General features: G+C 41.5%; 2 protein-coding genes across 3 annotated transcripts in view; both read right to left on the bottom strand.

Annotated features, from left to right (window-relative positions):
* Nucleotides 1-13,655, bottom strand: part of LOC134372958 (UDP-glucuronosyltransferase 1-6) — a 253,422-nt gene that overhangs the window by 99,119 nt on the left and 140,648 nt on the right. The window lies entirely within an intron of this gene.
* LOC134390015 (UDP-glucuronosyltransferase 1-6-like) lies at nt 789-7,559 on the bottom strand. The gene is made up of 3 exons (XM_063113340.1): nt 6,699-7,559; nt 1,385-1,558; nt 789-1,088 (listed from the first exon to the last, which is right to left on the bottom strand). The coding sequence occupies exons 1-3, from the start codon at nt 7,557-7,559 to the stop codon at nt 789-791; spliced, it is 1,335 nt and encodes a 444-aa protein (XP_062969410.1).

Here is a 13,655-nt window from a genome sequence, read left to right as displayed (position 1 = left end):
CGTCGTACAGAAGTCACTGTCACACCAGTGCTGCCACAGATAGCGCTGACAACCTCTGCAAAATGTTCATGCAATGCACAGGGCAGCGTCTCCAGACACCGGAGAGCCCGTGGGAGGAGGAATGAAGGGGGTGTAGCAGCCGTGCATGAGTCACCCACCAGTGTGGCTTTTTGCAGGAGGGCGGGCAGAGGGGGTGCACACCAAGCCCCCAACCCTCACTCTCACATGCCGTGAAGCCCCACTGCCTGCACGGAGCATGGAGTGGTAGGAAGCACGTGGGGAATGGACCTGCACAGGCTGGACAGTGACAGAAAGTGCGCGGCCATGGCAGGGGGTGGAGGGAAAGAGGAGCACACACGTGGCCCAGGGCTCCAGGATGAGGCACGAGGACTGAGCAGCTGGGAACACACATTTCTTCTCTCACTGCTCTGGGGCTGGGCTGAATCAAGGTGTCAGCATGGTGGCCCTCCCTCTGCAGGCTCTAGGGGGTGTCCTACCCTGCCCCTCCAGCTTCCTGCGTCTGCTGGCATCCCTCACAGGTCCCTGTCTGATGGCTGCATCACTCCAGTCCCCGAGTGTCTTCACATGGTCTTCCCTCTGTGCATGTCTGGCTCTGTGTCCAAATTTCTTTTTTATAAAAGGACACCAGTCACACTGGATTAGGGCTCACCCTAATGACCACATTTTAACTTCATTACTCCTGTAAAGACCCTATCTCCAAATAGGTCACATTCTCAGGCACTTGGATTTAGGATTTCAACATAGCTTTTGGAGATGGGGGTCATTATTTAACCTCCAAACAAAGGACAGGCCACCCCGGCCTTCTGTGCTAAGCTGGAGGACCGAGCCTCACCCTGAAGGCCTGGGCAGACACAGAAGGAGGCGTGGAACCACCAGTTTTGTGTCCCTAAAATATCCCTCTTGCAAATGACTAAGAATGATCGACACAGCTCAGCTCTTGAGGCTGTTTTTGCAGAGGGCAGGGCCTGAATCAAAGCCACAGCCCCTCCTTCAGGGACAGAAAAGATGGAGACACAGCCAATTGAGGCGACCACCAGGACGCGCTCAGAGACCAAGAGCGGCACAGGCTGGAAGGGCACAGAGAAGGCGAGTCTGCAGGGCATCCCCAACTGCCCATGGAGGATGGTCCCCTGGGAGCTGTGAGCACACAGGGCAGGAGAGAGGGATGCTCAGCTCAGGGAGAAACATCTCAGCCCTTGAGCTATTCCTCCAACCCCATTAAAATGCCTATGCCCATTAAGCAGCCTGATAATGATCATAGTGTAAGGGTGGGAATATGCTGCTAGAGTGTCATTGTCACAAGAAAGGGGCTCTCTCTGTTCTAAATTCATGCAGTGACTTTTTATCTACATATTGGTGTCACCTGATTTCTAGTTGCACATCGGATACCCTGGGGAGAGTCGGGCACCTGGGCAATGGTAGTCCCATCGGACATGGGGGCCTGGGCAGAGCAGGACTGTGGGGAGAGAGGAGCTTGCACACATTCCTGGTGCCTGGAGATGCCAGCAGGAAACGTGTGAGGCATCAGCTTCAGGGTCTGCAGCCGAGGAGGGGTCTCAGCTGCTCATCTGCATGTGGTTGTGATTGATGCCATGGATGTCAGTGAGGTCATCCCAGAGGAGTCCAGACAGAGAAAATGGCATCCATCATTCCTGCCCCCTATTGACAATGCTTGTCTCTGCCAATCCCATAGACTTAAACATAAAAACTAAAAATGTTAAACTTTTTGAAGAAAACATAGCAAATCTTCACACCTCACATGGGCAAAAATTTCTTAGGGCACAAAAAGTATACACCCCCAAAAAACTGATAAATTGAACGACATGAAAAATTTCAAACTTTTTCTCTTTGCAAGATATTGTTTAAAAAATGAAAAATAATTAAGCACCACACCAGGAGAAAACATTGGGAAAACATATCTGAATAGGATCTGTATCCAGAATAACACATAAAGAACTCTCATAACTCAAAACTATGATGACAAATAACCTAAAAAACTGCGCAGGAGATCTGAAGGGGCACTTTTTAAAAAAAGATGTGAATATGATCACTAAGCACAAGAAAGTATATTCATCAGCATCAGTTCTAAAAAACTTGCAAATTAAAACTATGATGAAATTACACTACCCACTCACTAGAATGAATACAATGTAAAAGACTGACAAGAGCAAGTGTCAGCCAGAACACAGAGCAATGAGAACTCTAACACATGGCAGTTAGGAAGGTTAAATGGTAACTGCTTTGGGAAACAGTGTGGTCATTTCCTACAAAGTTGTACAGACACCTACCATGGGCCCCAGCACCCCCACTTCTAAGTATTTACTCCAAGAAAACTGAAACCAAATATCCTTAGAAATACTTGCACACAAATATTCTTGGCAGGTTTATTCTCAATAGTAAAAACCTAGAAACAACCCACATGATCATCGACAGGAAAGCAGATGAGCAAACGGTGCTGTATCTGTGCGATGGGATACTACTCAGAAGTAAAAAGGAATGAAATACTGACACACGCAGGAACACAGATGAATCCAAAAACACATTACGCTGAACAGAGGACTCCAGACACACTACAGTGCACATGCGCGTTTTCCATCCTCACTGTTGTGATTCCATTCAGATGAGCTCCAGAAAGACAACTCTATTGTCCAATGACAGAAACCAGGTCAGTGGTTGCCTAAGGCTGGGGGCAGGTATTAGGTAATGGAGCAGGACACAAGGGAAGGACAAGCTCATGTCTTCAGTGTGTTGGTAGCTACACAGGTATATAAAATTGTTAGAAGGCAGAAATATATTACCAAAATGGAGCATTTTTATAACATATAATGTAATTAGAAAAGAAAAAAAAAAACTTTCCTGAGTTGATAAAGAGAAAAATCTACCATACAAAGGCCTACATATTACTAGAAACATTAACAAAGACTTAATTCTAATAATATTTCATTTCACGTACTGGGATTTTATTTTCACTTGAAGCTTAAATTTAAAAGTACCTACCTATATCACAATACAAATAAAAATACCTAAAAGAGAACATGAGGTAGAGTCTTCAAACCTAATGCGTATAACCCAGAAATGACTTTTTTAAAGGGTGACACATCATCCTTTCTTTAGGACATTCATATTGAGTGCCCATCACATTTTCATAAAGAAATTCAGATTAGGACACAGAGAAAACTATATGATAATAGGCTCATATAATAAACTAGAAATGAAAAACTTGTATTGAAATCAGTGCATAGTTTCTGATTCACAGTCACTACCAGCCCAGATATTCCAGGATTCCATGACAGGTCAGGAATGAGGAGGTAGGGGTGAGCTAGGACATGGGTCTAAAGTGATACGCAAGGTCAAGGAAGCAAAAGTAATCCCCCAAGTCCTCTTATCATATATTTACTCCACCTCCCATCTGCACTCCTACCCTAAGGTTTCAGAAATACTTGGAAGAATCTTGCTAAGCCACTGTAAAGCCATCAGCATCATTCCAGCCTCTACTCCTTCGTGTATCCAGACCATGGTGAGATTAGTGGCCATTTGCTCTGGCCACGTCTACTACAGCTGAAAGACCAATGGGCCGTTAAATAGTTATTACACTGGACCTCTGCCCTTATTTAATGCTTAACTTGGTGGAATTTAAAGGGCATTTAGAAGGGCTTTGCCCACCTCTGAGGTTCTCGCTCTACTGAGAGAGAGGTGGACTGCATCCTGAGGACCCACAACCCTATTTTCTAGATGTAAAAAGCCCTGCCTCACTTGTGCTGCATTTGCAGTTTTCAGAGTTCTCCCGTGAACTTGACCTTACCTGCCCCTACCACGACTGCCTGTGTGGTGTTCCTTTCACAGAGGGAGAATTAAACACTCAGAAATAAGCCACCACCTGCCCCAGCCACACAGCTGGGTTCCAATCCAAGCCTATAGCTCCACCCCTGTGATCTTGTTCTGCTAATATAATGGGGACACAGAAGGGATCACTGGGGAAGAAGGGGAGGCTTCCTAGCCCTAGCTCAGGCTGAACACTGAGGATGTGCTCATTCCTGGAGCCAGAGCTGTGGCCATGACAGCTATGAGGTCTGTACTACCTTAAGAGGGAGAGGAGAAGTCCGTCCTTTCAAAGGTTTGAGCAGTGTTTTGCATTGCAAGTGGAAGAGATTAGGATTTGTCTTGGAATTCCCTTGTTCGAAGAAAAACAGTCCAATAGTCCTTCTCATAATAAAATGTGAAGGTAAATTCTCTTATAAATTTGAGAGATTTGACACCTGAGCTTCCCAATAGGAAAAGAGGTTAGACATGGGACTGAGGGGACTGAGCCAGCAGCAAGTAGGACAATGTAGAGAGTGTCCTGGCAGCTGGCCTGGATTTGAGCCCCTTTGGCAGAGCAGAAGGGCCTCAATAGAAAGGTTCTTTTCTCATGCAAGACTGCAGAAGACTCTGGGGAGGAAGTGGGGACCTCAGAGGCACACAGAAAGGGGCAGAGGTGCTTGCACGGATCTGGCTCAAGCAGAACTGTTGCAGACAGAAGACAAAGTGCACAGAGGTAACGAAGAGGCCCTGTCAGGGCTGGGATGCATGGTTCTGAAACACCTGGAGCTGACTTGTGGCCCAGGTTCTGAGGATCTCAGTGCAGGAACCACCAGCCAGACAGCCAAGGAGCTTCTCTAAGGGCCAAGCTGGGCAGAAATGCGGGCAACCTCTGAGGTGGGTCAGTCCCTCCTTGGGCAGAAGAGGTGGGTGAGGCTGCAATCAGAGTGACACTGACGTGGGTGGAAGTGGCAGTGACATTGCTGGACTCTCCCACTTAGGGATGGCTGGGAGCCCGGAGGTCACCCTGAGAAAGGACACTTTCCTCAACGGTGCATGGAAGTCTTCTTCCAGGAATGTCCACCAAGCTATGGTTTTCAAAAGGCTTTGCAGATTTTGTTGGAAATACATCAGTATGTGTTTTATAGATGGGCCAAGTGTTACCTATAAAACATGCTTGCCAATATGATAGGTACAATTGAATTTCTTATTTTATTAATCTGAATTTCTTGGAATATTTCTGAAGTTAAATGTGTTTTCCAAGTTTTATTGGCCATTTGTGTTTTGTTTACTTCGTGTATTGCCTGATAGTGTTATTGGCCTAATGAGGAGTGTATGTTTTTAAGCAATAAATCAGGGCTTTATTTTTTATGATCTATGATGTATTTTTTAATAACTTATTGAGTCAAATAACACAAAATGAACCATATAAGAGTGAACAATTCTGTGCCGTTTATTGCATTCACAATGTCATGTCACCACCACCTCTGTCTGCGTCCAAGATATATCCATCTCTCCAAAGTGTACTTTTTTTTCATAGTGCTGAAATGGTTTGATTATTTGACAAAAGAAACTTGATTCTTAATATGTGAAAGCACAAATTGATAATTACATATTGTAATGCAGAATGTTCTCTATGGTGACATGTAAGGATTACAGCTGAGACACACAGGAGGTCAAGTACCAGATCCAGGTTCACGGATTTCAAAAAATGCTCTCACAGTCTGGCTTTTCAATACAACTAAAAAGAACTCTATTTGCAAAAATTGAATGGTTGATACCAAACATGATATTTTGTCCTTCTAATGTCAAATGTTTCTTTGTAAGAAGAATAAATAACATTCAATTAACAATAATAAATTTTTAAATCAATCAATCAATAACCTTTGCTTCTTAACTTCTTAGTGAAGTTGTCCTGACTCTGGGAGTTTCTATTTCCTGCCGGGGTTCCTGCAGCCAGTCCAATTATGTTCCTCCTCCACCCCTGCCGTGTCATGGGAGCTGCTGCCAGCCATCCCACTCATTCACAGAAAAATCAGCAGGGATCACACAGGATGGGAAGGGTCTTTGGGACCTGTTTGAGGCCTTCTCTTATGAAAAATGCATTGAGAAAGAAAATTCTGGCATAAAAGATAGAGCGAGTGGTCTGAAGCCTTTCAAAGGTAGCAAATACTTAAATAATGTTTTATAAAGTCACAGATTATTATTTTCAGTGTAACTCTGGCCCTTTTCCCCATGTGTCAGGAGGGCATCTACAGACACTTGCCTTAGCTCAGAGGCCACTGCATGTATTTTGTGAAGGCCAGGTAGGAATGTGCAGGATTTGCGGGCCAAATACATCTCTGTCAGCCATTCCATGTCATTGTTGTTATAGTTTTTAATATCCCCTTAAAACAATAGAAGGCAGTGTAGCTCTGGTCCACATAAAAACAGGCCTCGGGGCAAGTTTGGCCACCAGCTGTAGTGTGCTGACCCCTGGCTTGGGGCCCAGGGAAACAGCATAGAACAGAGTTTGGAGAATGAGTTTCCACCTGGGTCTGTCCCCTTGATCAGGCTTCACCTCTCTTTGGACGGGAACCTCTCTAAGCTTGTTCAATGATTCCATGGCTGTGCCCAGATTTCCTAGTTGCACATATCTCCTGTGTAGCCAAGCATGAGCCCTGTCCTCATTTACACGCTTCTTATCACCTAAGCCGCTGGTCTCCTGAATATCCCCACTACTCAGAGCCTGGCATCCTTTCCTGCCACCGTTTCTCCAGACAACTGTCCCAGGTGACAGTAGGCATGAGGAGCCAAATGAGTGAGGGAAGACAGAGCTTCTAAGAACAATGTCTGTACACAAAGAAACAGGGCACTGCAAAAGAAATAATTCCACCAACCTGAGACAGGTCTCTGCTCTTCCTGCAGCTGGTCCCTCCGATGAAGACCATGTTGGGCATCACAGGCCTGGGATACTCGAACACAAAGTCATATCTCAACAGCCACACAGAGCCATTCTGATATAAGGTGGGTAAGTCCACATCTCTCTTGAGGACATCCAAGGCTAGTTCTTCATACTTTGAATACAGACAATGAAACAGATAGTTCTCCAACAAACTAACCAGGAAGTTGGCCACCCGTTGGGGGAAAGGCATGTGGTCTGTGAACTCTGTGTAGCACCGGGGAACGTAGGACACAGGGTTTGGGGTTCTGGTGAACGCGTACTCCAGCAAGCACGGGAAGCCCCTGAAGAGGTACACAGAGGGCAGGCCCAGGTACTCTGCCAGGATCACACCACAGGGTAAGGCTGGGTCTGTGAAAAGAGCATCAAACTTGTTCTCCTTGAGGAAATTCAGGGTGGCACGGTCCTTCAGGAGGCTCTGGCAGTTGATGAAGCTCAACTCAAGAACCATCATGCTATTCCTGTACTCTGTCTGAGCAGCAGTCAGAAATGATCTCTCAGCAAAGAGACTGTTTCCAAAGGAGCTGAAACGGTTCTTCAGCTCTTCTTGGAAATACGGCACTGGGTAGATTTCTCTTGTGTAGTATTTGGATTCTCTCAAAAGCAAATTGACTTCTGGCACCAGCACCACAATTTCATGCCCCCTGGCACTGAGAACCTCAACTATGTGCTTCATACTAAGCCAGTGGCTTCCATCCAAAGGAAACACCAGCAGCTTGTCACCTACAACCATGCCCCAAAGTGCTAAGAAGAAAACACCTGCAGAACTTCTCTGAAATGCACCAAGAAGGCAGGCCATCCCGGAGGGGGTTAAAGCAACAACAATAATAAGTAGTTTACATGCCCTAAACCACAGGGTAGATATATTCTGTAATAGATCGATTCTGTAAACCAACCTTTGCTTTTCACCCTGCTACATCTCCCTTGCTCAGAATACAATATAAAATAACCTAAATTAATATTTAACCATGTTCAAGCACACAGAGAACTTCAACCAATTAAGCCTCTTATCAACTATCACCTGAGTTTCTAGGTTTACTGTTCTCTTCATCTCCACCCATCTGCCTCTTCCTCTCTGAAGAGTCACAGCACCAGTGTGAAGACAACCTGGAGGGACCCCTGTGCCCACAGCCCTCTAATGTGAACTCTCTGGCTCCTCCTCATTGTTGATGTCCATGGATGAAGAGCTGTCAGTGCTTTTCCACTTTCTTGTCAACTTTTCTCAAAACAGAAAGGAAGCATTAACTGTTAAATTACAGTACCATCACTACTTCCACCAGAGATCATGCAAAAATTAGCCAGAACGAGTCCCTCACTGGGGCTCCTCTGTCTCTGATCAGGCAGCTGAGTTCTGTGGTATGAACTGAGGGCCACTATGGTAGCCAAAAAGCAGTTCCTGAAAAATCTTAATGAGCAGAAGATCCAGCCCTGCCCTGTGAATGAGGGAAGTAGAAAAGGAAGAAAGGGGGACAGAAGAGAAGGTGGAAAAATAAAAGATGCAGGAAAATCTGGAACTATAAACAGTGAGAAGGCGGCAGGGTTACAGGGCATTCGGATGTTAGCAACTGGACCAGCCAGAGGCTGAAACATAGAGAAGGTGGCTCTAGCAGCAGGAACCTGATTCCTGCAGAGCACGTTCGGCCTTACAAAACATTGGCTCAGTGTTTTGGTTGCTATGGCTGTCCTCACAAAGTACAACGGGTGTCCAAAACATCAACTCTGGAGGCTGGAAGTCTGCGCCAAGATGTCACTGCTCTTATGCAATGCTTAACTTTAAGGGTTCTTTTCAGGGTCAATGACTTGAACAGTTCCAAAGGGCACCATCTCACTAGCACGTGGCATAGGGCACACCCTTGAGGTGGTGCAAGGCCACAGCCTGGTTCTCTTGCTTTCCTAGCTCTCCCTTTGCCCCTGCCAGGGCTAGGTTCATGCATGAGCAACCTGTGCAGTCACATTGTACTCCACATTTAGAAGAGCCTTTCACTTTGCTTAATACTGTGCTGTCACTCTCATGAAATTCTTCATAATTTCTGTACTGTACAATGGGACCCTCATTTGCGTTTTGCACAGGGGCACACAAGTTAGCTGATCAGTTATGGACCCACCTGCTCAGAGCATTAAATGATACCAGTGTAATGGTGAATTTCTTTAATATACTTGCCAATATTATCTCACTACTATAATTTGAGGTAGAACCTCTACATCCTAGATCTATCAACTCATCTTTCTCCCTCTTCAAACTGTTTCCCAGACCCACAAGCCATTTCTCCCTCTGACAGCAACATCACCAGCGTCTCTCCATAGGTGAAGGTAAGCACCTCACTTCTAATTCTTGCAAAAGTTTTTATTACCATTAAATTTGCCTAATATGCATCTGCTAAAAATACGTGCAATTTTCAAGGACAAGGTATGGTTCAACTCTGAAGACAACTCTGTAACAAGTATCATTTCAAAGGCACAAATCAAACAAAAGTATAACCCCACTTTATAGGACCTTCCAACATAAACAAAAACTGAGAGAATTTGTTGCTAGCACACTCAACATCCAAGAAATTCTAAAGGAAGATTTTCAGATTGAAAGTGACCCCATACAGTAATATGAATCCACACTAAAGAACAAAAAGCATCCTTAATAGAAGTCATAAAATTATAAAAGACAAATATGTACTTCTTCTCTTTTATTCTCTTAACTGATTTAAAAAGCAATTCTGAAAAACAATACGTATATAATTGTATTGTTGGGCCTACAACACACAAAAGTGTAATATATTTGACAGTAACAGCACAAAAGAGGCAGGTGGGAGCAAAGCTGAATTGAGCAAGGAAATGACACTAGATGGTAACTCAGATGAACAAGAAGAAATGAAAAGAACCAGAACTTATAAACAAGAACAATGTAACAAACACTTTAAGTGCATATTTGCTCACCTTCTCTCAGACTCTTTAACACATATACATTTATATGAAGTAATACTTTGACCACACATTGTTGGGTATCTAATGTGTAGAGATGCTACACATAAAACATAATATTGCAAGAATGGGGGAAAGGAAATAGAGCTATATAGGAATAACATTTCTATATTTAACTGGAATTACATTAGTACAAATCTGAAGTAGATACTGGATAGTTAAAATGTATATCTAAGCCCTGAAACACCAGTCAGAAAATAACTTTTTAAAATAGTGGAAAAAATTATTAAAGGAATTAAAATGTTACAACAAAAAATATTCACTTAATGCAAAAGAAAGTGGTAAAGGAGTAATAGAGGAACAAAAAAGAGACATGAGAGATATACAACATAAAAAGCAAAATAGCAGATAAGTTCATCTATATCAATAATACCATTAAATGTAAATGGATTAAACAACCCCAATTAAAAGACAGAGATTGCCAGACTGCATAAAAAACAACACAAAATTTAAAAAAATAAATAAATAAATAATAAAATAAAATTTAAAAAAAAAAAAAAAAAAAAAACAACACTCACCTATACCCTGTCTACAGAAGACACATTTGAAATTCAAAAGTAAAAACTGCAGGTTCGAAAAATACATTGTATAAAGTGAAATGATGGAAAAAATTACATCATAAAAAAAACCATAAGAAAGTTGAAGTGGCTATACTAATATCATATATAAAATAGAATTTAAAAGAAAAAATATTACTAGAGATAAAGAAGTCCAGTGTGTCATGATGAAAGTGTCAATCTGCCAGGAATCAAACAAATCTAAACACAGAGCTAGCAGAATGAAGGAAAGAATAAACAGTAGAGAGAAAATTAATGACAGAGAATACAAAAACAATAAAGAAAAGCAACACAACCCAAATTGGTTCTTTAAAAATATCCACGTAACTGACAAACCTTTAGGTAGACTGACAAAGAAAAAAGGACAAAGACTCAAATTATGAAAATCAGGAATGAGAGAGAATATTACTACCAACTTATGACAAATGCAAAAGTCTTCAACAATATAACATAAAACAGAGTCTAGTAACTTATAAAGAGGATTATATAGCATGACCATCTGGGATGATCCTTGGAATACAAGGGTGGTTTAACACCCGAAAATTAACAAAATAGACTATGTCAGTAGAAAAAGAACCAAAAACACATGTTGATATCAAAAGACAGAGGAAAAGCATTTGCTAAATTCCATCACCCCACATATAAAAAGAATACTCAATAGTATTGTGTGACTATGTCTCCCAAAACTCATGTGTTGGAAACTTAATCCCAATGCAACAGCAGTGGCGGTGAGGCCATAAGAGAGGGGTTTTGGTTGTGAGGGCTCTGACCTCATGAATAGGATAATGCCATCACAGAAGGGCTTGATAAAGGGAGTTCGTTTTGCCTTTCCAACTTCCACTAGATGAGAATAAAACCTACCACCTTTTCAGAGCATGTAGTGTTCAAGGCACCATCTTGGAAACAGAGAACAGACCCTCACCAGACATCAAACCTGCCACTGCTTTATCTTACCATTCCCAGCACCCAGAACTGTGACAAGTATATTTCTGTTCACTATAAATTACCCAATCTCAGGTATTTTGTTATCTCAGCACAAAACAAACTACGACACTCAACTAGGAATAGAGGAGAATTTCCTCAGTCTGGTCATTTGGGCATCTATAAAAAGATCTCCAGTTAACACTTAATGGTAAAAAACTAAATGCTTTCTCTCTAAGATCAGGAACTAGAAATGGGTGTTCTCTCTTCCCCCTTCTATTCAACATTGTACTAGAGGATTTAGCCAGGGCTATTAGACAAGCAAAAGAAATAAACTTGACCCAGATTGGGAATGAAGAAGTAAAGCTATGTGTATTGGTAAAGGACATGATCTGTGTATAGAAAATCTTAAGAAATCCACTAAAAAACTATTAGAACAAATAAACGAGTTTAACAAGGTTACAGGGCAAAAGATGAATATATTTTTAAAAAATAAATTGTATTTCTATACACCAACAATGAACAATCAAAAAATTAAAATTAAGAAAACAGTTCCATTGTAACACCAAGATGAAGTGTCCGGATCCCCATACCAAAAAAAGAAAAGAAAGAAAATACTTAGAATTAGATAAAATTTCTTTAAAGTGTGAGACTATATACTGAAAGTAAAAAACAATACTGACTGACATTTCAGAAGACCTTAATAATGGAAAGATCTCCTGCATTCATGAATCAGAAGATTTATTATTAAGATGCATTATCCCTCAAATTAATCTATAGATTCAACATATTTACTATCAAAATTTGAGCAGCATTTTTTACAAAACTTGACAAACAGACCCTAAAATGCGTATGGGAATTCGAAGTACCCAATATAGTTAAAAAAATTTTGAAAAGGTACAACAGCTTTGGAGGATCAACACTTTCCAATTTCAAGTTTACTACAAAGCTGTAGTCATCAAGAAAGTGACCTACTGGCATAATGATAGGCTTATAAATCAGTGGAATAGAATGGAGAATCCTAAAATAAACCCTCATATTTACAATCAAATGAATTTCTCCAAGAGACCCAGAACAATGCAGAGGCAAAAGAATAGCCTTTTCAACAAATGGTGCTAGGACAACTGGATTAAAAAAAAAGAAAGAAAGAAAGAAAGAAAAGAAAAAGAAGTTGGACCCTTAACTTATACCATGCACAAAAATAAAGGGACTCATAGACCTAAATATGAGCCAAAACTATAAAACTGTTAGTAGGAAAAATAAGCACAAATTTTCCTGACTCTGGATTTGGCAATGTTCTTTAAATATGACACTAAAAGCACAATCAACAAAAGAAAAACTAGATCAATTGTACTTAATCAAAATTTAAAACTCTTTTGCTTCAAAGACACCATCAGAAAAGTGAATGAATGCTAGCCAGTTAGCTCACATGGTTAGAGCGTGATGCTTATAACACTGCCTTGGGCTCAGTGTCCTCCCAAAACTTAATTCCCACTGTAATTCTTGAGGTTGGGAATCCTATTATGGTAATAGAAAGGTGAGACCTTGAAGAGATGATTAGATTGTGAGAACTGTACCCTCATGAATGGATCAATCCATTCTTCTACCAATGAGAGTGGTTCTGGGGGCTTTAAAAGGACAGTGAATGAGGAGGTTACTCTTTCTCTCTGCTTTGCCATATTCACCATGTGTACCCTGAGTCGCTGTAATCACTGCCAGGACAAGGCCCTCACCAGATGGGTTTCCTGAACCATGGACTATAACCTCTGAAACTGTAAGCCATAAATATTGTTTCTTTCTAAATTATCAGTTCCAGGTATTTTGTTAAAAGCAACAGAAACAGACTAATACAAACACCAGGGTCAAGGTGTCATGTCCCCATAAAAGTCACACACACACACACACACACACACACACACACAAAGTGAAAGAAACACCCACAAAATAGGAGAAAAGTATATACCATATATCTGATAAGTTGTGTCCAGAATATGTAAAAAACTCTTACAGCTCGACAACAACAACAACAACAACAAAAACAATTTAAAAATGCACAAAGGACTTGAGTAGACATTTCTCCAAAGAAAATACAGAAAAGGAAATAAATATGTGAAAAGATGCTGAACATCAATAGCCATCAGGGAGATGGAAATAAAAACAATGAGATAGCACTTCACACCTACTAGGACGGTTAAACTTTAAAAAAAAAAAATGAAAAGTAGCAAGTGTTGGAAAAGACATGGAGATATTGGAACCCTCATACGTCTAGTGGGAATGTGAAATGGGGCAGCCACTGTGAAAAACACCCTGTGGGTTCCTCAATAACTTAAATACAGAATTACCATATGACCAAAAGTTATGAAATATACCCTGAAGAACTGAAAACATGTTCAAACAAACACATGTACACAAATGCCCACAGCATGACTATTTACAACAGGCAA

Source organism: Cynocephalus volans, chromosome 1, assembly GCF_027409185.1.
Source record: "Cynocephalus volans isolate mCynVol1 chromosome 1, mCynVol1.pri, whole genome shotgun sequence".
Taxonomy (NCBI): domain Eukaryota; kingdom Metazoa; phylum Chordata; class Mammalia; order Dermoptera; family Cynocephalidae; genus Cynocephalus; species Cynocephalus volans.
Note: the sequence above shows the minus strand (reverse complement) of the source record. Positions and strands in the feature narration are given on the sequence as shown.

Excerpts from the sequence above, each read along its gene's own strand:
- LOC134390015 (XM_063113340.1), bottom strand. The coding sequence starts at position 7,559 with ATGGCCTGCCTTCTTGGTGCATTTCAGAGAAGTTCTGCAGGTGTTTTC. Across the intron at positions 1,559-6,698 it reads AGAGCAGAGACCTGTCTCAG|ACCCTGAAGCTGATGCCTCA; the intron begins GTTGGTGGAATT and ends CCTCGGCTGCAG. Across the intron at positions 1,089-1,384 it reads GATGTGCAACTAGAAATCAG|CCTGTGCCGCTCTTGGTCTC; the intron begins GTGACACCAATA and ends GTGCCCTTCCAG.